Raw genomic sequence first — 24,091 nt, 5'->3', positions numbered from 1 at the left:
CTGATCTCTTTTTATCAGAAGCTTGCTGGGAAAATTCAGCATCATTATTTTGCCTGAAGATTTTTTTTTCTGGTTTATAAATCCAATGTGTCCTTAGGGACCATATTGTTATAATTTCAGTAATGGAAACATATGAAGAAAGATGGGATCTGATGTAGATGTTTTGAAATTTATCTTTAAAAAATGTAAACCCAGTAACTTGGAGAAGAAAAATAAAAGACTCGTGGAAAGACGACCTCGCTGTAGCGGGTGAGAGCGCAGGCTCTGACCCAGGCCTCTAGCTCTCACTCGCTGTGTAAACAGACAGATGAGTTCACCTCTCCAGGCCTTAATCCTGCCAACTGTGAAACGGAGAAAACAAGAATGCATATCTCCGTGGGACAGTCATGAGGAATAAACGCAGTAAAGCATTTAGCACAGTAACCTGCCACCCAGTCAATACTCAGTAAATGTTAGAGATTTACGACTTCTGCCAATGTAACACTAGTACTAATGGGTGTCTCACATGCTTACAAAGGGTTTTCACACACACCAGCAGATGCAAACTCCCAACAGTCATGTAAGGAAGGCAAAGCAGAGAAAGTGAGCTCCCCAAGGCCACGCCTGAAGACTCTGAGGCTCAGAGAGGTTACAAGACCCACACGAGGTCATGTAATCCTTGCCTGGCAGTGCTCAGGTTGGAAACCTGACAAGAGGCAGGAGAAAGTAGATGGTATTGTTAGAAGGAGAAGACTTAGCGGCATAGGTGTAATTCCGATTCATCCAGAATTAACTCGATACGCACAACTAAAATTGATTCACAGCTTACTACGTGACATTGTTCTAACATTTTACATGTGTTATCTCACTGATCTTCACAAACATCCTGGAAGATATGCCCTTTAGGTAAAAATCCTATTTCCATGTTATAGTTGAGGAATCTGAGGCCCAGCAAGGTTAAGGAGCTCCCCCGAGGTACACAGCTAGGAAAGGGTGCAGATGGTACCAAAAGTTGAATCCAAAGGCCATGTTTTTAACCATGATGCTCTAATGTTCCCAAGCAGGGACAGTAAATCCTGAATTCTAGGGCAAAGCTTTTATCAACTGAGCACTGGGCTAGACAACGTCTAATAGCTCCTAAAACTCCTGAGATTCTAGGGTTCGACACTTCTATTATCAAGTAAAGCAATAAAATATTGTCTCAATGAGTCTCTGAAAACAATACCTAGAGTGGATTTTGGAGAAGCAAAAAGCCAAAAACAGACATGAAATAGTCATAAAAGTATGTACTGATTTCAGCGAAGCATGTGACAAGGCTATCTCACACAGTATTCTTACAGACAAAATAGAGAAATGTCAATTGGCTAAAGCACAGTTCAGAACATTTGAGAAAAGGTGAACATTCCATGAGCAATGACCCATGCACTGACGATGAGCCTGATTCTAACCATATTTTTATCAGTTACTTGAACGAAAGCACATGCCTAGCCCGTCTACTGACGACACAGAGTTCAGGGTGGAGAACTCACTCATTAAACAGTAGAGTCTAGAGACAATGTGTAGTGGAAACCATTTAAACTTGCCTGACCACTGAGTACAGTCTTAAAGCCCAGAAGTCAGGGGGAGAGAGAGAAGACATTCCAGACAGAGGGAGCAGTAAGTGCAGAGGCATGGAGGCCTGGGAGCGGATGGTGCCTGCGGGCATTAGTGGTTCCTTGGAACAGCTGGTCAGAAGGTGATTATGGTGGTTGAGGCAGCTGGTGCCATGTGCAAAGTGCACCATGAGAAGCCCGGGAGATCAAACCGGGAGGCCTCGCCCACTTACCAAGCAAACAAATGACAGAACCCAGACAGGACGGAGGCTTTCTGACTCATTCCTAGCCGCTCTGCTTCTGTTGTTCGGTTCTGTAGCCCCTGCCCACATGTGGCTATTTACATTTAAATGAATTAAAATCAAATAAAATTTAAAATTTAGTACTCAGTGACAATAGCGCCATAGCAAGTGTGCAAGAGCCACTCGTGACTAGTGGTTACCATATTGGACAGCACAGATAAAAAGATACCCATCATGACAGAACATTCTCACCAGCAGCGCTACTCAGTACCACAGGACCATTCAGCGACCAAGAAGTAGATTCGGTTTGTATTGTTTCATAAAACAGAAACAGGAGGAAAACAAGCAGATAGAAAAGCTACACAGAGGACTATTTCAACGTCCTACACCTTACGTTTTCTAGTAACAGAAGAGCATTCTGTCCCTGGAAGCCGGGTGGCCAGCTATCAGGGTGATGCAGAAAGAGTTCCTGCACTGAGTGAACGCCGGTTGGCTAGAATGTCTGTGTTTTATCGTGGCCGTCGGGCGGATGCACTAGCGCAAACATATCTCTGTAGCTCGTGCACGGGGCGTTCCTGTCATACTTGTACCTAAAGGATACGATGTTGGGTTGGGAATCACTATTCCTGACAGCCCAGCATCCTAACATACCAGAATGTGGGCATTTTCTAGCATAGTCAGCGTTATTAAATTGTGATCCATGGACCACCACCCTCCCCCCCGCACCCCCAGAAATGAATGCACAATTGTATGTGTATTTTTCAGGAAAGAGGAGTCCATAGCATTGATCAGATTTCAACAGGATCTGTGCTCCTAATATAGAAAGCAAATAAACACTGTACTGGAGGGACCTAACAGCTCCAAAAAGACTCACCTATATGTCATCAATATGGTCACTCAGGCCATTCCCGACTCTAAAGTTCCATTGCCTTAAGCACCTAAAAGACCATCAACCTGCAACTGAACAGTCTGAAGTCAAACATCCCCTGACCGTTACCAAGGAGAAAGGAGATGGGAGTATGAAAGAGCATGGAAACATCTCAAGGCATAAGGGTTGGATAATTCAGTCAAGTTCAGGAAGGTATCATCTGTCAACATCTTGCTGAGATGCCTAGTGAAATCTCTCTTAGAAATATCGGTTGTTCATTTTCAATGTTAGCCTACAGAAACACACACACCCAGTTAGATGCTTACCAGCTTACTAGCTGGAGAACCTGCAAATCTAAGACCTACTGAGCTATCCATTCACTTAGAAATAATGCTTTCGTTCTAACCACCACCAGACAATATGACAATTGTACCAGGATTCATCTCCAAGTTCTACAGTATTTCTAGACTTGAAAGGACTAATTTCTAGAACAAGGTTGCGATTCCTCTGTTACCTGGTGTGGCTGGAGAAGAATGCTCTGGTTAATTTAACACAAAAAAACACGTGATAAAGAGCTGTTTCATATAATCAGTATGGATTATAATTTACGAAAGCTCTGAATACCATAAAGCGTGTACACCACTGAAGCCATGTTGGACATTCGTTGATGACATTCAGAAAGCACTAGGCGTTTTGTGGTGCCTGGCGGCCATCGGTGCAAGTCTCATTTGTTATTGTACTACGGACCTCTGGCTGCCAATTAATAGAGTTCTGTTTAACAAAATGCCAGGTAACAACAAATACTTTTTTCACAACCTGCAACAATCCTTAGCAAGATGGCAAAGTAGGGAAAGCTTGTCTTTTACAACCTCCAAATTCCTGTGAAATGACCCTTCTATCCCTTCCCAGCCAACCAGTGCCCTCACTACCTCCTAGCCACCTCCTCTCCTGCCACTAGGGCCACACCTGGTCCCACAGGTTCAGGTCAGAGCAGCACAAAGCTCATCACAGGCACTTCATCAATGCCCATTATTAATCAATAGTACTGATTAACTAAATCATTCAATGACCATTTACTGAATGTCCACCAAGTCCTAGCATAGTTCAGTGGGGCATGTGCTACACCTGTGCTCAGAAGAGCCTGGTCTCAGTTATAAGGCCACAACAAATAAGAACTAACTCTAAGCCAACAACGCCATATAGTAACTTATCATGCCTTCCCACCCAAAATCCTCTGCACTTTGATAGGAAACTTCAAAGCTTCACTTCCTGAACCAAAGAACCAGCTGTTGTCACCAGCAGGCCTTCAGACTGCTGAGGTTTAGGAATGGGCACTGTCCTGAGCGATCTGTACCCCTGGCTTTCTCTAAAATACTGCCAGGCAGGTAACAAAACAATGCAGAGCAGTGGTTCTCAGAGTGTGGCCCAAGGCGAGCAGCACCCGTGTCGCCCGCGAACCTGTGACAAATGCAAATTCTCAGGCCCTACTTCTGTCCTACCGAGTCAGAAACTCTGGATCTTGTTTGCCTCTTCTCTGCGGTTCCGGAGTAGCGGCGGCGGAAAATGCGGCCCTAGGACATCGTCGCGCTGGCAGAACTGGAGGAGGTGGAAGTGCTGGAGCCCGAGGAGGATTTCGAGCAGTTTCTGCTTCCAGTCGGCCGTGAGATGCCGGAGGATATGGCAGCTCTCACCCGGGAGCAGGGCGAGCGTATACGGGGAACAGGAGCAAGTTGTGGGAGATGGACAATATGCTCATCCAGATCAAAGTGCAGGTGGAGGCCTCGGAGGACAGCACTCAGAATCATCTGCAGAATCCAAATGACGAAGTGGAGGGCAGAGTGACCAAAAGGTGTGAGAAAGCCGAGGAGAAAGCCAGGGAGATTGCGGAGATGACAGACAGCGATGCTGGTCCGGCGGATAGAGAAAAGCAAATCGCCCAGAATGAGAATCGCTAGTTTGCAGCCAATGGATTCTGGTCCACTGATGGACACTGGCGGACACCCTGGAGAAGCTGAAACCAGACAGCCTTTGTTTTCTCTTTTTTCCTCTGTCTGTCCTCTGTCCTCACGTACACTACGTTTTTGCTGTGGTCTATGGTTGATGACCTCAATGTGAGTTTCGACTGTTAAATGTTTTTGTTTGGGGAAGTCACTTCTATTTGGGACATGCTCTGACGTGCAAGAATTAGGGCCTAGATTGTAAGCTCTTACAACAGCAGTCACATTTGTTCCTGGGCTTTGGTTATTTCTAAGTTTTGAGGTGTTTCGTTCTTTCTTGTGTGATCTGATAGCTCCCTGAACTGTGCATCTGCGCATGACACATGAGACTCAGAATTGAAGTTCTCCAGCTCTGGAGGTGCTGAAGGAGCTGCTTTACTTCTAGAAGAAGACTCCATGCAGCCACTGCTAAAGAAGCTGAAGAAGGGACCAGACTTCATCCGGGAACGGGGAATGGAGCTGATCTGGCTAGGACTGATGCATCAAAAGAAGGGGTGGAAGGGGGTATTGTCTGTATTTTGGGACTTAAATTTCTATGTGAGACTCAAGGAGGAGAGGTGTATTTTGTTCAAAATTGAATGTTATGTGGCACACGATCTGACGTAATCTGTCTGATCACTTTGTTTGGACAACATAACTCAGCTTCATTTGACACGGAACCTGGAATAGGGGATGAGACCTTGGTATTCCACACAAGTTGACAGACTACCCTGATGCACTTCAGGGGATTCTGGGCATAAAATGAAAGAAACATTTGCAAAAGCCCTCGAGGGGCTGGGGAAGGAATGCAAAGACTGTCTGCATTGGACCCGAAAGTGGACAGGGACTAGGTGTCTTCAAGGTTCATAAGTTGTCCAGCTAGAAGTTTATTTGAGTAGCAGACCTGACAAATATTTGAGGTCAAAACCCTACCATGTGTTTAAAAAAAAAAAATTACCATGTTAATAAAAGTATTCATTTGCTTGGAATAAAAGAAAGAAAGAAACAAACAAACAAACAAACAAACTCTGGGCATGGGATCCAGGAATCTGTATTTTAACCAATCCTTCAGGAGCGTCTGAGACACACAGAAATTTGAGAACGAGCAGCACCAAGTGAATATGGAAGACTTCAAACAAAGAAATTAAAAGTGGAATTAGCCTGGATGCTGGTGGAATCACCTGCTGAAAAGAAAAGTCACTGACAGAACAGTGGCAAAATAGTTCCCCAAAGCACACAGCTGGAAATTGCCAGGATGTTAGTGAGTGACTGTTGAAAATCCATTTCATGCTTCTTGACTTTGACCAGCCCCGTGAGACAATGGTGTGGAAATTGAGAAAGAGGCACAGAAAGTTTAAAAAACTTCAAACCTACAGCTAAGCAGAAGGGTGGGAAAGGCTTGGAACGACTAATTTCCTCCTCGTCATGGTTTTCTGAGCCTCTTCTCTGGGTCCCGAAGGCCACTCAGGGCACCCTGCACCTTGGGCACAGAAGATTCCAGAAAATGCTCCCTGGCCTCAGTTCCTGACGTCGATTCTAACCTGCGTCCCACTGCTCAGCCACATCCTCTACATCCCTCCTGGAAAGGGGAGGAAGAAATAAAGACACCCCACCCCACCCCCTGGCTTTAATGAAACAAGCCTCTAGAAAAGCCAATGCGTACATCGGAACCAGGCTTTCCAAAGTCTCCAGAGATGGGGGAACCACATGCAGCAGGACCAAATGCAGCAAAAAAAAAAAAAAAAGTCTCAAAATTATGCACAGTTGCAACAGTGATTCAAATCAACCACCCACGGGGAAAAAACCACACTTGGCACAGGCACCAGGCAGGGCCTCTCCCTGAAGCCCCACGCACGTGGCTGGGCCACAGGGGCCTGGAACTGGAGACAGCCAGTGTTACAGTCCCAAGCCCTGCCCACCTACCTCCAGGTGAACTACTTTAAAAATAGGTCTATTGTAGGCCTTTAAAATATATATTCTAGAATGCTACGAGTGGAACTACAAACTTTAGTCCTACAAACTTGGAATTCAAACACAATAAGAAAAGCAGCTCCTAAGAAGCACCCACTGCTCTGCCAGGTGCAGATAACTGACAAGGTTTAAAGTCATTCAGTGCTGTTTTAGAGGTCCCCCGTTTCCCCCTGAACCATACCCTCTGGCTGTTCACTTTCCAGAGATGCAGACAGGGGACTCATAAATAGGGTGAAGAGGTCATAGCCAAAGATTGGCCAAAGATACAGGGAATGGAAAATTAAGTAAACAAACATACTTGGGGCACTCAGTGGGCCCCAATACACCCTAGACACCTCCCCGAAGTGACTGAATACCTCAGACAGATCATGAGGTCGGAGGAGCCGAATACCTTTGTGTTGTACTTTCTGTCCTTAATGAAAAGCGATGCTGCAAACGTGACTGGTGACCCACCCGAGTTCTCTGTGTGGGCTTGGAATGTTTCAGAAGTGTTGATACCGGTCCCTGGCCCATGTATCCCTCTTTGCAAGGGGCTGTGTCGTGCGGGAGACCCTGCTCGCTGCGCCATTTGTCGTGCAGGGAGGCCTGCAGGGTCTCTGCTCCCGCTCCCCATACAAGAACGCAGGATATGGTGAGGCCAAAAAGGAACACCCACGGAGCCATAGGTAGGGGAGTCATACCACTATATTCTCTCTGGCGGCACTATACTCTCAATGGAGGCTGGATCCACACTGTCCACAAACCGCCATCCACGCTTGCCAGCCCAGCCGCCATCTTCTTGCTAGCCCCCATTCTTTCTCTTCTCTCTGCTAGCACAGCCACAGCAGTTATATTAGTGGCCAATGGCTCACTGGTTACAGCTGACGGCCAACTAGCCACAGCTGATGGCCATGCAATCACAGTTGATGGCCATTTACTACCTGAGCCAGCACCTGTCTATGTGAGGCTGAGAGCCTGGAAACTGCTTTCTGGGGCTCTGCCCCCACAGGCTGTTTCAGAGGCCATGTGGTGCTGGTAGTCGTGTGGGGGGCGCGGGGAGAAGGGGGGTGTTAGACACTAATTTCCGTGCCTGCTCCCCCCTCCAGATTCCTATGTGAACTCACTGGAATTTGAAAAGACGCGGTTACTGAGCCTGCTTCTTAGCTCAGTCTCTCAGCATCTATCATTTTGAAGATCCAGGATGACCAGAGGATGAAGAGTGAAAAGCACCTGGGGACATAACTATCTTCTAGTTAACCGTGTTCTCTGAATAGAGGGGCATAGCTGCATGTTTATAGGTACCCGAATGTACAGGACTGAGTAGGACGTGGTCATTATAAAAACAGCAAGGAAAAGCACGTTAAGAGAGAGTCCCACCCCTCCCCAACCCCCCAACTACCTTTCTCTTCTGTCCCGGTCCCATGCACAACAGAGGACTTCACGGAAAAAGTTGATTTGGGAGGCTGGCCCTCTGCAAGAGATCTTGCTCATATCCAAGAGGAAGACAAATAACCTTCTTTTTCTGAAAAATCCTAGGAAAAACCCACACATATAATGAATTATTCACAAAGGCTGAACCTAAAAATGAGACACGGAGAAATGCAGGAAGACGAAAAGGGTGGAGGACTGGGCAGAAAAAGAAACCGAAGGGATGGATTGGTCTCTCTCTCGCCTTGAATAAAAAGGTATTCATCACAGTCACATTTAGGTTCCCCCTTTCAGCTCTCTGTGGTCAGGGATAAACAAAGTAAGATGGTCTGAGTTGCCTCTGTCCAGCTGGGCTGCCAGGCTGGGCTTTGGCTGGGGAGCCGCATGTCCCAGGCAGCCCTGCGAATGACAAAACGGAGGCCACAGATCAGCTGATGGAACACAAAGTGTCAAAGGGCCTGCAAGATTTCTGAAAGCTTCGCAGACCTTGACTCAGCTTTATTGTAACGAAGACTATGAAGATGGAAAGAAACCAGCTGTTCTATAAAGAAGGGAAAGCAGCAGAGTTTGGGGGGGCGGGGAGGAGGGAGGAAATACCTACATTTTGTACAGCAACAGCTAAAAAGAGGTAAGTAATTGTGGGTGGAGCTAATAATTCTAGAGTCTGGATCTTTCCGAAGAAGATAAAAGGCAGGGCTTTCTCGTTCTTTTCCTCCTCATTTAATCACAGTGTGCTCTGCGCCCACTGTGCAGAAAGCCACTGGGGCAATGACGACATACAAACCAACACGCAAAACTATCACATTCTAGGTATTTTTGTCGCCATCCCTCAGTCATTCGCTTCTGTCAAACTCTTCCACTCCACGTCGCTTTCCAGATTGCACCCCAATGACAACCGGTCCCCACAACAAGTCACAGCCTGGTTTCCAGAGGAAACATTACCCACACTTCATGTCAAGGGCAGAGCCAACAGGCCATTTGGAGGCTGTCCTGGGACAGCCTTAGAAAATGAAGACCTGTGTCCTGCAGCCTCGGTGCCAGTTACAGTAGCTACGTGTTTCACTGTCTACATCCATCCGTGCCCACGTACACAGCAGATGTGAGGCCTTTCTGCCTGACCTGCTCGTAGGGTATAATCACACGCTTCGTCCTGGTTAGCTGTCACCCTCGGCCCTCATCAAGGCACTCTGACTCACGATCCGTTACAGCCACATCAAACCTGAAAACTTGCCAGGGTTACCGTCTACTGTCCCTCGAGGTGCTGTATATTTACAGGCAAGCAAAGCAGGAGAAAAGCAGATAAATAGCCACAGGTGCACTGTAATGAGCCTCCTCCACTCAGTGGCTGCCAACACATTTGATCTTCCTACTTTAAACCATGTTCACTTCCACGTGAAACATGTGCTCCCCTGCTGAGATGACCCGCGCCATCAGTGGGGGGAAAAATCTTCCCCTGCCCATCAACAGCACAGGGGCTCCAAGTCAGACACTCCATTTCTTCCCTCCATCCTCTCACCTGAGAAAGGGCAAACAAGTGTGGGGCATCTCACACACCATGAGGGAGACCCTGTATGGCCACAGAGTAACCAGGCCTGGGCACAGAAGGGTAGAGCTGGTAAGCATATGGCACAGGGAACGTGGGATGACATTCAGAGCAGCCAATTCCCTGAGAAAAAGACAACCTTCTTGTTAGATCTATTAAATGAGCAAGAAAGAAAAAGAGGAATCATATAAAATGTAATACCACGATTTAAATCGGATTAGCTTTTTCCAAAAGGTTACATTACGGCCTCCACTGCAGAAGGGAGGGCTGTAAGAAAATAAAATTATCTGCCTATGCAGAGGTAACTTTCAAGAAAAATGAAAGAGTGGGCAGTTGAGGTGCCACCATCTTTCATGACAAGTCTGGGTTATTTTAGGCCTCTCTTCCCCCAAGAACTAGACCTTTCCTATTAATAACTGGATAAAATTACCACACCCACCGCTCAAGTCAGAGTCCTACAAGTATAAATTAAATCATTCCTTTCATTTAACCGATCTTTTCGGCCCAATCTGATGAAGGACCCGTATGACGCAGTGTTACGTCACCACCAACACAGCTTACAGAGGTGCACTCTACCTTTCCTAGTCCAGGGGCTTTTCTGCAGCCAACGAAAGATGTCAACATCCCAAAAGGCGTGGTACACAAATAATCAAAACCCTCCGGTATGCTGCATGTACCTGTGTCAGTTCAAAGCAGGTCTTGACATGTTTTCTGAACATCCTTCCTTTTCTCAAAAAGGTGCCTCTTACAAAGAGCAGAGAAGCACGTCCCAAACTTTAACGTGCACACAAATTGCCTGGGGTTGGTATTAACACGCAGATACTGGTTTCGTAAAGTCTGAAGTGAGACTCTGGGATTCTGAAATTTCAACAAGCTGCCCCCCACCACCCCCAGGCAATGAGGGTGCTGTCCCTTGTCCCTTGGGGTCTTCAAGAGGGAACAATGTAGAAGAGCTGGTCCTTCAGGTACACTGAAATTTCTGAAGGACTCCACTAATAATAATAGCTAGTGTTTACTAGGTGACTAGGCAACTTGATACGTATTAATAACTCATTTAATTCTCCCAGTAACTCATGATCATTTTCCTCATTTCACCAACAAGGAAACTGAGTCGCAGAGTAATAGAAGTGACTTTTCAAGGTCACAGAACTGGTGAAGGAGCTGGGACGGGAACCCAGACAGCCTAGCTCTAAAGCTTCACTGGTAAGGGCCGCTCACACGGCCTCCCTACCGGGTATTTCAGGAAGCTGGATGTTGAGAAAGGAAGAGAAATCAGAGTAGGAACTTAGATGCACGTGGTACTGGAGAAAACACAGGACAGACAGATGCACAATTTTTCCACATGGTCACCAGCAGAGGGGATATATACTAGTCCATGACGTTGTACAGCCAGGAGAAAAAAGCAAACACAGTGTATTTTATATTTGCCAACAGGGCTCCTCTACACACCTTAGCAGATGTTCTCTGAACACTGTTACCACTGCCCACATGCTGTAGAACCACATCGAAAATTCCCAACTATGGGGATAGAAGAGACCACTGGGACGGGCTCACTGCCCACTCACTGAGAATGATACTGAAATCAACTCCCTAGCCTCCCTTTGACTCTCTCTGGACGCTTGAGCCCCTTCTGGCCTGAGACACGGAAAGGGCGGAGTCCAAACCCACAGTGCACCTTGCGCTCCCAACCTCTGGCAGGAAGGCGGTGTCTTTCCAGCTGAAGAGAAAAACCTGAACAGGAGCCACCGCGTGGTGTAGGAAACGTGCTTGAGATCCCAACCCGGAGCCTGGGCCCAGCTGGAAGTGCCCAAGGTGCTGAACCACAGTGGATGCGGAGCCCGGGCCGCCTGAGGAGTTTGGGTGGCTCCCTCCAAGGCACCAACGATGGCTGCAGGCACGTTGCCATCCGTGGGGCGGCTTTGTCTACCACAAGGAAAGGGAAGGAGCCTGTCTGAGTAAACACGCCCCTAAAAGAGGGTCACAGGAAAGCAGCACCTGCTGGGTGAGAAATTTTAGTGTAGAGGCGGGCTTGGAGAGGGGGGCCCTGGTGGGGAAATCAGTAGAGACCTGACTAGAGGAGTGTTTGCCGCCGCAGCACGCAACACAATGAGATCTGTCCGCTTTGTGCAGCGCCCCGGCAGTCTGGCCTGCTGGACTGAGCCCTTCCCCTCCCCAATGCCCCCACCCTAAGCATGTTCAACTCAGGCCCCATTGGGCCCCATCTCTCGGTGCGGGTCGGGGGAGGGGAGTGCAGGGAGGAGGAGAGAGGAAGCCCAGACAGGGGTGGCTGGGGGAGGATGCGTGCAGCAGCAGGAAGAATATCTGCTTAGAGATGCTCCTTCTTTTCTAATGAGGGGTGCTGCCTGGAAGCACCACGCGCCAGCCAATCGCGGGGCTGCTGAGGCAGGGAACTAGGGAGGAAGGGGGAAGGACCAGAGACTGGGGTGGGGGCAGCAGAGAGATGCCCAGGCCCTGAGGGGCACCAGCTGCACACCTCACTGATACTAGGAACTGAGTCCGGCTCCAGCTGTGTCAGTGCTGCACACCTGGAGGGTCGGGGTGGGGAGGAGGGAGGAAAGAGAAGAAGAGGTGGGGCCTCCTTTGCAGGTGCATCCATCCCAAGAAATCTCTCTCCACAAGCATCAAAGTCCCATGTCTCCAAGGCGACCCCCATATTTACCACGAATCATCCTCACCACCCCAGCAACCCTCAATTCCTAAAGATCTTGCCAGACACCCAAATTCCTAGTGAAGAATGAGGCAGTGAGATGCAGAAACAGCAGCCTACATTTGCTGCATTTGCTTAACCCTGCAAAGAAGCTTCTTCTATGCCCGTTCACTCTGACACTGCCACCATCAGAGACACCCCACCAGCTCTACGTGGAGAGCCGTTCCTTGGGAGCTAGGGACAGACAGATTGCTTGCGCACCTCTGGGCTCAGCTGAGCAGCCTTCAGCAGATGAATTCAGGCCCGGCAGATCTGCCTGGATCCTGGGCACTGAGAGAGCACTCAGGGGGGCCACGCATTAAGACGCAGGGGCTCCCAACCCAGGACTAAGGAAGGAGGGGCCCTGGTAAACTGCTCTTCTTTGGCTGAAAGGAGAACTCCAGCTGGGCTGCTTGGGCTGTGTCATTAGAGACTGCTTCCCCTGACACACTCATCCACTGCACTTTCAGTGGAACTTCCACTCAGTCCCCAGAGTTAGCTGGGTCTCCAGCCAAACGACTGTTTTATTTATCTATTTGTCAATTTGTCTACAGGGTTTGGGCCCAGAACTCTTGAAGCTTCTGAACTGAGAAATCCCTCATGGAGCCTGGACTTCCCCTACAGGCAGAGAGTGCAGTTGTCTCCCCAGCGGTGGAGGGGGTGGGGGTGGGGGCTGAAGTGGTGGCTCTGAGGGAGGAAAAAGGGGGACTGAGTATGAAAGAAAGCCCTGATTAGGAGCAACCTATTCAATGTGATGGGACTGGGGGCCTGGGAATCGGACAAAACCACACCACCAAGCACCCAGAGATGCCAGAGATGTCCACACAGGAAAAATCAAAACCCAAAAGTCTTACCTTGATAACCACTAGTGCCCACACTGGTTTCTAGAGCACCAACCTTGCCCCTTGTATGCACAGAAGAGTGCACTTCAGCAAAGGGGGAAATTGGCACCAGGAAGGGAGTGGGGGATAAATTTCATGCTCGGTTTCCCCCCTTACCCGAAGAAATGCAAAGACGGAGAGGGGAGTTATGGTGGGCAAGAAAGGATATGGCCAATCGATGAGCTTCTTGGCGTATTTCCTGACAATGTTATCTTCTCCGAAGATGAACAGGGATCTGTTGACGGTGAAACAGTTCTGCCGGACGGGAATGGGGTTGTACAAAGCCATAGTCCGCGCCCTCTGCGCTTTCGACTGCTTGTAGGCGGCTGCCGGCCCGGAGGCCGGCACCGGGGTTCCTTGCCGGTTCCTGCTCTGGTCCGAGTCTCCATCACCCGACCCCGGCCTGCCGACCACCGCCTCCCCGAAGCGAGCCATCCTGAAGTTTAAACAGACAGAAGACACACAAAGGTGATCGCGGCCGAACACCCGCACACAGCAACAAGCAGAAAGACACACGGAGACTCAGCGCCGCATCCAGCCGGGCGCGGGGACCACCCCCTCCGGGGAGCCTCGCGAGCTCTTCGGAGAGGCGGCAGCAGGGACCCCGCCGCTCTGAACTGTTGAATCTAAATACAACCTCTGCGAAGCTCCATTCCTCAAGGAGGAAAAAGGGGGGGAGGAGAGGACTGGGGGGGTGCTCAGTTTCTGAAGGCAATTTTTTTTTTTTTTTTCAAAATGCCAGTGTGCGGTGGCGTTCAGGGACTGAAGAGGAGAGGGGCGGAGTAGGCTGTTCTTCAAACATAGCTCCTCTTCTGGCAGACGCACCACCTAGTCCTGGGAGAGAGGCAGGCAACCGACCCGCTAGGTAACAGTTTGGTGATGTATTGGTTGGGGGCGGGGGGTGAAAACAAAAGAACTTCAACAAAAAAATAATAACACAAGGACGAGGTTATGGTGGCATGCTTTATAAACGCCAGCCCCCTGCAAGTCCATCCAAGAAATTCCACAGCCAAGACTTGGGTCTTTAAATCTGCCAGTACAGACGCATCCAAAGGTTGAGAGAGAGGGAGGGAGAGGGGAGAGCAGTAGAGAGATTCCTGCGTAAACCGCAACGCCCAAAATATCAAAATAAGTCGATCCAACCAGAGAGAGACAAATGAGTTCAAAGCTCCTGCGTCTGGCAGAGATGCTGAGCAGTATCCAGAGAGCAGCGAAGCCCGAGTGCCAGCATCCGCCCGGAGCGCTGGCCGCCGCCGCGGCCGCCTCCCCGGATCAGCACGCAACAGCGATCCGCGGCTGCGCCGGGGAGAGGGCGGGAGAGGGCGGGAGCGGCGCGGGCGGGCAGCGGGCGAGCACTTGGACGAGGGAGGAACAGGTTGCAGCCGAGCCTAGCGGTGGCCTGTCGCCGGAGCTGTCCAAGGACCGAACTTGCTCACTAACGACTCCGTCTTCCTCTTCCACCCCGGCATCCCGAGACTCCACGGAACAGGGGCGAAGACAGGGAGGGCAGGGGACAGGAGGGGAGGGGGAGAGCCAGCCGAGCCGGAGGTACGCGTGGCGCCCGTGGACGCGGGGGCGGGGCCGGCAGGGCGGGGAGGAGCAAGGATGGAGCCTGAAGGACCCCGGCCCACCGGCCCGGCTGGAGGTTCCTGGGATGCAGGGTTGGTTTGGCTGATTGATTGATTGACCCAGAGGGTAGCGGGCCACCCCTGCAAAGGTCCAGGTTAGAGTCACCTTTCCCCCAAGTAAGGCGGAGAAGAGAGGGGCGGGCGCAGCTGGCGGCGCGGCGGACTCTCCGCAGAAGCTGAGGCCTGGCGGCGGGGGCGCACACGCACGCGCACACGCACTCGCGCCTTCTGTCCCCACAGAGGGGCGATGCCAGTGCGGTGCCGGCGTGGTGCCCGGCCCGCCGCCCTAGCGGGGAGTCAAAGCCTTTGCGCCTCGCGCTCCGCGCTCCAGGGCCGAGACTCCCCCGCATCTCCCACGCTGCACGGACGCTGCCCGGGGAGTTTTGTAGGGCACCCGCTCCCTACAGCAGCCCCAGAGGCCCGGGAGGGACGCTAGGACCCCTTGGGGGCTCCGCACTCTGGTGTTGGTGCCAGCTCCTGGCGGGAGCTTTTGCCCTCCTTCTCCAAACAGAGCGACCTGGGGCGGCCTCTGGGGTTTGGCTCTCGCAGAACTCGGCGCATCCATTCCTGTATGGGTGGTCCAGATATCCAGGCCCTAGATGGTGAGCTCTGGACTGAAACTACCCTTCTCAAAATTGTAACCATCAGGGGGATCCTCCCACCCCTATCTTTTACCCCCAAGTGAGGTCCACTGACTTCCTCAAACTCATCCCATAACTGAGTAACTGAGCCGCAGAAGTGGGGAAGGTGGACTCCGAGCCGCAGAGAAAGAGTCCCTAGGTTTAGCGAACAAGCCCTTCCCCACAGGTGACTCAATGGTTTGGACTGAGGACAGGTGCCAGCTGCCCCTTCCAATGTCCACACGAGCTGCAGCACACCTTCCTCTTTTTCCTGCCTTGGCCCCAACACACAATCCCATCCAAGTCCTCCCCACCCGAGCTGTGGAAGAGAAGGGGTTTTCTCCCTCCTCCTTCCCGTGGAACTCCTGGGTGAGTGTGGCTTCGCAGTGTCTGTGTGTGAAATGAACTGGTGAGAAGGGACGAGCGCCTGAGTGAGGGAGGCACGTGTATTCCTACGTGTACGTGTCTGTGTGTGGGCAAGCCACGTGAGCACTGACAAGGGTCTATTGTGTGAGGATGTATGTGCAAGTGTGAAGGGAAATTCTCTGGGTTCTGGAAAACCGAAAGAACGGTCTTAACATGTCCACCCCAGCGGGCACTGCTGCCCTGGGGGACGGCATGTTGACCTTTTGATTTAAGGGAGCCTATTTCAGGCCAAATTACCATTCAAGGTGAGTCAGCTCTACTTAGTATTTCGATTTCACATTACTCCCTCACTCTAGCCTTCTACGTACCTTCATTGGAGAGCCCTTTTCTGTCTGAATACCAGTCAGAAGTGAAAAAGAAGGTGGTGCTATGAACCATGGAGTCCCATCAGCCTGTTAGTCCTTGAGAGCCAGTCACAAGTGGCTGTCTCGGTAACCCAATAAACTACACAGGATTAGAAAGGGGTTTCAGAAATGATCAAAGCCATGCTTTCAGGTAGGACCAGAATCTAACCCACAGCACAAAATTCATTCAAAACATTCAACAAATATTTTTGAACACTAGGCACTGTTTTAATCACTGAGGATACAATAATGAGGACAAAAAGGTTTCCTCTTCTTGGATTAAGTTAGATTCTTAACCTACCTGGCAAGAATGTTTGATGGACCTCATTCTTATACTGCGGCTTCACCCCGTCCCTTTGTGCCCTGGCCTTAGCAGGCTGGAGGGTGACAGACCTGTTTGCTAATGCTCAGAGGAAGCAGGGATCGCCAACTTTCTCCTCCCAGAGGAGGTTCTTAGAAGATCAGGAACCCTTGACTTGTGTCTTCAATGTCACCCACTCAGCAGAGGTCCAGCATTCATTCCTCTGCTATCCCTACAATGTCCTACGTTCTCTTTGGCTGCTGTAATTCTGGAAAGATGTTGAATCCCCAAGGCGGAATTATAGATGGAAATGTGAGGACTCACTGGAGTTGAGACTTGCATCCCTGCCTTCTGAGGAGACAGGGATCACAAATGCATGGGTGGGGATAATATTGAAGACATTTAAGGATATGAGCACCTCTGTAGGGCTTTATAAACGGGGATTCTTGCAGCCCAAGAGGACAGAGGCAAACAGGATGGCATAAATGGCTTTGGGAATGGACTTGAACTAAGGAAAGAAGGCACATGTTCATATTCCATCCCCCATCTGGCTTTAGCCCAACTCTTGAGACCTTTGAGATCTATGAACTTTCATGCTCTCCAGTGCCCCATTCTCCCAGCCCCCCGAAGGCTACAATTTTAATGGCTGAACAGTATCTTATGTGTGTTTAACAGTTTCAGTTTACACAAACCTCACTCCAAACCTCTGAGGTCAGCCTGACAACATATGTATTATGACCCTGAATTGGTGGACAAATCAGCAGAATTTCAGAAATGCTAAGTAGTTGGTCCATATCTGATAAGAGGCAGATTTTGGACTTTTAACAGCTCTTCTGATTTCTACTTTACGGCCCTTTCTTATACCCAAGCTCATGTCTTCTGGGCAGTAATAGTGTCATTCCAAACTGTTCATTGTCAAGAGAAGAAACTATACGGCCCCGTGCTGAGTCTCAGGAGTATTTGGTCGACTGCCCTGAAGATCCAGGAAGACCCTTAGAAACAACCTGAGATCACGTCCTGGCCATAATGCACTTCGTAAGAGAAGTTAGTCGGTTATTCTGCTCTTGGTGTCCCTAGTTCCACTGTTCTCGCAAAGACCCACAAATCGAAAATTGGAAACCAGTTTCCAAAAAGCCCTTTCCAGCCCAGGAGGGACAGTAGCCATATTTTCCTGTTATTAGAGCACCATCTACTGGTCACTTATGGGCACAACACTGCGAGCTCAGCTACCACCCAGGCACCACACCTCAGAGCCTAGACATTCCTATATAAACAGGTGACCTCGTCACCAGCCCCACCCCTGGGACACTTTGTTGAGGTCCAAGCCCCAAATTTTACCACAGTGCAACTAACTCATCTCACAGTACTTGGAAAGTGCAGCCCCATACACTGTGCACAAGGTCAAAACACACACACACACACACACACACACACACAGTTAAGATGGTACAGCTAATTGCTCTACATGCTTTCTGTGCAAGCAGTTACCTGCAAACTAGAAACCCAAAAAGGATCTGAGGAAGCCAGTGAAAAACTTTCCCAGATTAATCAAAGCTTTCACCCTGGAGCCCCTCGACTCTAGCAGTGTACCATCCAAAGCAAGCAGGAGGGGAGGTGACTCATCTCCTCTAGAAAAGGAAGAAAACAAGGTGGGCACACTCCCACAGACCAGGTAGGGCATGGCAGTTTTTACTAAGATGGACAGGCGTGAGTGGCGAGGCGGGAGAAGCACTTGGCCTAATGCCCTCATTCCTAAAGCTCTCCCCAGACCTTTCAGGCCTTGGGCCTTCTTCACGTGAGATTTTAGCCCATCACTGAGAAGTCTGCAAATCTAGCCTCATCCAAAAGGTGTCCCTCCCAGCAGCGCCCCTCCTTCATCTCCCCCACACCCTGCCAGTTACACTCAGATCGCTTATGCTGAAGCTGTCAGAGCCCCTTTTGTTCTATTTTTCCTTTCTTGAGCTTTTCCAAGAAATAGATGCTTATGCAAAGCAGTGCTCTAAGGAACATAATGCAGAGAGGATTTGGGAGTGGGTTCTTAAGACAAAAGTTGGCAGGAGACCATGTGCAAATTCATAGCAGAGTACAGGAGCCTTACAGCAGTGCAGACATCTTGGGAGTCTGGTGGCTTCCAAAATACCTTACATCCCTTCCTGGAGTGAAAACATGACTTCACATCCTTATGTAATGTCCAGCTCTAGAATCAGCATTTCTCAGACCTATGCCTGAGACACCCCACAGCTCCAACGCCCTATCAACTAACTATAGATCTGCAAATTTTGCTTAAGACATGTTTTTGAAACCATTTATGACAACTCAATATTTCCTGGGTGCCAACCAGGGTAACGTTATCTCCCTGCATCTTCACTGCTGGACTGTGAGGCACTTCCTATTATTTGAGGCCCAGAGGGTCAAGGATTTGTCCAAGTGCATGGAGCTCGGAAATAGCAGAGCTGGATCTCCTGATAACAAGGTCATGATTCTTTATGAGGTGTGGCCACTATTTACATGCTGCATGCCAAAATAATGTTCTCCTGGCATAAGAGTCCAGTCATAGACAAGACCCTGGACCTTGAAGAGGTAAAGAATGACCTTGAGACAGTCTCTCAGAAGGTTCAGTTTCTAAGAATGCATACCACCACCCCACCCCCTGCCCACCCACCCCATAGATAGGGCTGTCATGAATATTCGTTAATGTGGCATGCTCTTAGAACAATACCTGGCACACAGTAAGTGCCACATAAGTGTTTGCTAAATATATTTCAGCTGTGGTAGCTGGGACCATAGCGGCACACAGCAAACACTGCAAATTTGGCAGCATTCCGTTTCTGATAGCAGACTTGGGAAGTGCAGCCCCAGAGATGGCTTTGGTGTGTAGGGGGTGGATGGGGGAGCAGAGAAGTGTAAGTACCTGAGACTTGGTCAGAAAGACAACTGAGCAAAAAGAAAACAGAAAAATATACATGTTAGAGACCAGTGTCTGAAGAGCCCAAAGACTCTGTTACCTGAGAGAACATGTGTTTGTTTACTTATTAATTCATAAGGAGAAGGGAAAAAAAACGTATCTATAAAGGGCTCTAATCCAAGGAAGGGTGTAGTGTGCACCGTAAGAGAGCACGGGGGAGAATGGAGAAGGGAAACAAGCCCTCCAGCTGGAGGCAGTCAGGAAACAGGAGGACTCAGCGAGCTCCCTTGAAAAGAGAAGGCCCTGGAGGCATCGAGAAGCAGCGTGGTTCAGACATATGTGACCTGAGCGTGTCAGGCTGTGGAGGGCAGGCAAGACGCATGGGACTGATGAGCCAGTCAGCATTTGTATTTTCTTCCGGTGAGCCTAGGATCACAGACTCCAAGTGGACCACTGCAATCCTTTCTTTTCCAAAGGATGGGTCACTTTGCAGCGGGCACAAAAGTCAGATATGTTTAACCAAATGCACATGAACCCTTATGGGGAGAGTCAGTTTGGAGGCTCAATGTGTAACCGCAGACGGCAAAGGATCCCTGCCCTGTCACTGTGCACCTCCATTCCCACCCTCAGGGTCCAGCCTTGCTCCCTGGCCAAGGTCTAGTGCAGCAGGACGACTCCGCAGAGCTGCAGCTCTGACTGACGGCCGTGAGCGGAGGGCGTCCTGGCATCTGAGGGTGAGAGCAACGATGGAAGCGTGCCCATCCATCCGCCCCCTTGGCCTCTTGACTCAGAAAACAGAATACAGCCCACACATCGCAAAGCGTGTTCAGCCTGGGTGGGCTCTGGCTGATTCATTCGCTCAGGAAGCAAATGGAGCCCCTTCCACGTGTCAGGTATGGTGTCAGGTGCCAGAGCCTAGGATGAGAAGGTGCCAGGGCTGGATCCTGAACCCGCTGCGCTTGAGCCACTCCCCACATTTCACTCTTGAAGACAAAGTCCGAATAGCAGGGAAAGCAGCCGAAATGGAGCCTACAGGGTCCCTAAAGTGCCAGAGAAGAGAACTTGAATCCACCACACCCACCAGGCTTGCCTCTTACGGGGCTCCCTGGGTTGGAATCATCAGCAGATTCAGATTAAGCCACCACCTGTCCATCACCACACCCTTTCTCTCCCACTCTCTCCCACACTGAGCAGCTGGTTACACCCACCTGGTATAAAATAATCAGAGTGAATAAGGCATTCCCATATGATAGGGACTTAAGGCCAGTTTTGAAATGTGCACCCGGCCAGACCATGCACTGGCTCTGCCGCTTCCACTCCCCAGAAGTTAACTGAGACGCCCCCCTGCCCCACCTCCATCAGTCCTGCTTCTGCCCTCCGCTTCCTTGACCACTGCAGCTTTTGGCACCACTGACCTCCCCTCTTTCTCAGAGTCGCATCCCCCCTTAGTGTCCTTATCTCCACACCTCCCAGTTTCTCATTGTTTCCTTCTCGTATTCCTGTCACTTTATTGTGGGAGCACCCCATCCACGGGTCTGTCCCCAACCCCTTTATCTTCTCTCTCTGACTTCTCTCCCTTCGGGGTCATATCCTTACCCACAGTTTCAACTGCCACCCTTCTGTCCACCTCTAGTCTCTAACCCTCACCTTCTACCTCATTTCCAGATCCAAATGGCCCATTAAGTAATGGGTATCTCCATATGGACTCTGATCCTTCATCATCTCAAATTCAATGTGTTTGAAAGTGAATTCCTAATATTCCTTCAAAGCAGGTTCCCTCTCCTAAAATACCAGTGTCTACTCAGGTGACATCAGGTGACACTCAGGTGAGATCATTCACCCTGTCAATACCTAAACTTCAGTGGTTCCTCTCCGCCTAAAATAAAATAGTCAAACTCCTTAGCCTGACAATTCAAGACAATCTGAATTCAATCAACCTTTCCAACACCATCCCCCCAAGTACCATAGTGTTAACATGGCGATAACATGCCATGTCCACTCTGACCTCAAAACTCTTGTTCGGAGCCCCTGATACAGACTGAGCCAAAAACATCCTTCCTCTTTTCTGCTTCTCTAACTCTGAGATATCCTTCAAGGTGTGGTTCAGTGCAATCTACCTCCTCCAGGAAGCCCTCCATCACCTCTCCGACTTCACGACCTCTACTTCCTATAAACTCATAGCGCTTCAGCATCACGTATACGGTACCTTGTCTACTCACTGCCATGGTTGTCATGAATATAACGTCACCAGGACATTCCTATTTAATTTTGTTCAGTTATGTATGCTTTGTCTCCTCAACTGCGGTGTCAGCTTCTCAAAAGCAGAGGACTTACCTTACCCTTCCTGTGACTACATCCAGGGGCTGCATTATGTTATCCTCATAGCAGGCCTTTACTAAATACACAGTCAATGAAGGGATGAATGAGTCTCCTGCAACTCTTTGAAAAGTTTTGGCATCACCAGGCAGCTGGTCCCTGCCTGGGGGGCTGCCCTTCCCCTAACACACTCTGGCTCTGACTCCGAGCCTCTGCTTTGGTTCAGGTGTTCCCAGCTGTTCCTTCTGAGTTGAGAGTTCCTCCTTCTGTTTCAAGAAAAGATCTTACGTCCCTTGTAGGAGATCAGATGTCTCAAACTCGGGGGGCTCTTTTGCAACCTCTTTTTATCAATCATTAAATTACAGGGTTCATGGTTCATTCTCTTATGAGGAGTATCTCCTTCTGTGGTTGAAATAAGATTTGGGGAATCAGTTATTTAAAAGAGACACTCAGACCCCCACATAAAGAATACTTTCAGATCCCTCTCCACAGGAAGCGAGACAGAAAAATAAAATTCTGCGTCAAACAAAATCTACTACTCTTCATTGCTTCTATCTCTTCTCTCTACAAAAAAAGCAAATGGCATCATCATACCTCTTTCCCTTAGGAGAAATTACAGGTGAAAGAGACACACACTTTTGCCTATCTGCAAAGACACACACGAGAATCTGCTCTGATCTCAAGTTCTGGCAGACAGTGTACAAACGTGCAAGTAATCTTCCTATGCTATTGGCAGCTCTTGGATGCGCTTAATACAGTAGATTCAAATGTGAAGAATTACAAGCTCTTTTAAAGATTTCTAAATATTCCTAATGTGCCATTTAAACATGGGAACAGTGGAAACGTAATTCTCCATTGAAAGAGAGAATTTCTGAAATATCCTTCTCTCAGGCCCTTAACAAGCCATTCCCCTGGACGCACACACATAGACACACTCACAATATAACCCTTTTCCTTATAGACTTGTTGTTTTAGTTTTGTGGGTTTTTTTTTTTTCCCACATAATAACTCCATCATTTAGTCACTCCATCATTTCACATAATAACTCCATCAATTGTTTCTTCAAAAACAATTCTGCCAGATGTAAAGTGGTGAAGTATTAGTATAACCCAAAGCTCCTCTTATGCTATTTTCCCTTTGTTAAAATAATCAGACCACAAAAACAAAGAAAAAACAGTCATGCATCAAACCAAAAGAATCACAAACCGTTGGGTTAATAATATTAATTGTAATCAGTGTTAAATATTTATTATGTGAAAGGCACTGTGCTAAGCCCTTTACTTTCCTTCTTTTTCAGACTAATTCTGTGTGGTAGGTACTATTAGAATCTCCGTGTTCGCAATAAGATAAGCAAGACGGAGAGAGACGAAATCATTTCCCTTCAGGTCTGACAGGCAGTGAATGACATAGACCGAAAGTCAACCTTCGGTCTATTCGCCTCTCAAACCCATTATTTTCACCACCGCACTGTATTGTTAAGAGAGACGGGGGCTGGTCGCTTTATTTCCTGATGCTCCTGCAATTCCAACAGGTTCAGACACCACAGCAGGTGTGGACGGGCCTCAGAATAAGCACGTCCTTAGGTTGTAGACGTGACAGGACACTCAGTCCTGCCTAAGCCGATGATCCCACGTGCAAAAACAACGACAGTGATGCTACAACAGCTGGGACCAGAGATTCTCAAGCGCATTGTGGTCCAACACACGCCAGTATGCGAAGCCGGACCCGCACCCTTCCTGCCCCATGTCTGCACGGCAGGGCCCCACGGCAGCAGGAGCCACGTCAGGAAGAACCGAGTTCTACTCCACACACTTCAAATTTCTCAAAATCCAAAGAGTATATTACCTCCCGCAATTTCCTCACGATGAGCGTGGTTTTGCACCCCACTGACTTGTTTTTCAATGAATAGCCGCATCTACCCCAAAGGCCCCCATCCCTGAGCTTCCTGGTGGGTCAGTCTCAGGTGGCTACCTGGAAAAGCTATCAGCCAACTCTGGAGGGGTCAGGAAAGGAGGGGAGGGAGGGAGAGGAGATGAGGGTCCGCAGCAGAAAAGGAGGGTCCCCTGCATTGCAGACCCACGTTATCCTCCAAAGCTCTGTGTTCCCCCAATCCAAGGGTATCCCTACTCCACAGAATATCCATCCTGGCCATGAAGTCTGGCTTTCATTGGTTTTTTTTTCCTTTTTTCACAAATACTTCTGCTGCCAACGCGTGCCACTAAAGGATTTGGCAAATTTAAATCCTCCTGCCTCTCCACTTGTTGTTTTCCTGCCTGCACTCCAGCAGGTAAGACACCCACAGACCCACCGTGCTCCGGGCTGTAGAATTCACAGGAAGTCTATACTGTTCAGGTTATTTTTAAACTTTCAGGCCACTTTCCCTCC

General features: G+C 49.2%; 1 protein-coding gene and 1 pseudogene across 8 annotated transcripts in view; one reads left to right on the top strand and one right to left on the bottom strand.

Moving 5' to 3' along the window:
* CACNA1E (calcium voltage-gated channel subunit alpha1 E) overlaps window positions 1-24,091 on the bottom strand; it is a 453,931-nt gene that overhangs the window by 267,167 nt on the left and 162,673 nt on the right. For 7 of the 8 annotated variants that reach the window (XM_074322331.1, XM_074322336.1, XM_074322333.1 and 4 more), the window contains one exon: window positions 13,337-13,602. The exons of the other annotated variant lie outside the window; for it this stretch is intronic. In XM_074322331.1, the coding sequence (XP_074178432.1) occupies window positions 13,337-13,602 (266 nt within the window). The remainder of the gene's footprint in view (window positions 1-13,336; window positions 13,603-24,091) is intronic. 8 annotated transcript variants of the gene reach the window in all.
* LOC109448671 (MORF4 family-associated protein 1) lies at window positions 4,245-11,737 on the top strand (annotated as a pseudogene).

This window comes from Rhinolophus sinicus, linkage group LG17 (assembly GCF_036562045.2).
Source record: "Rhinolophus sinicus isolate RSC01 linkage group LG17, ASM3656204v1, whole genome shotgun sequence".
Taxonomy (NCBI): Eukaryota; Metazoa; Chordata; class Mammalia; order Chiroptera; family Rhinolophidae; genus Rhinolophus; species Rhinolophus sinicus.
This window is presented reverse-complemented; position numbering and strand designations above follow the sequence as displayed.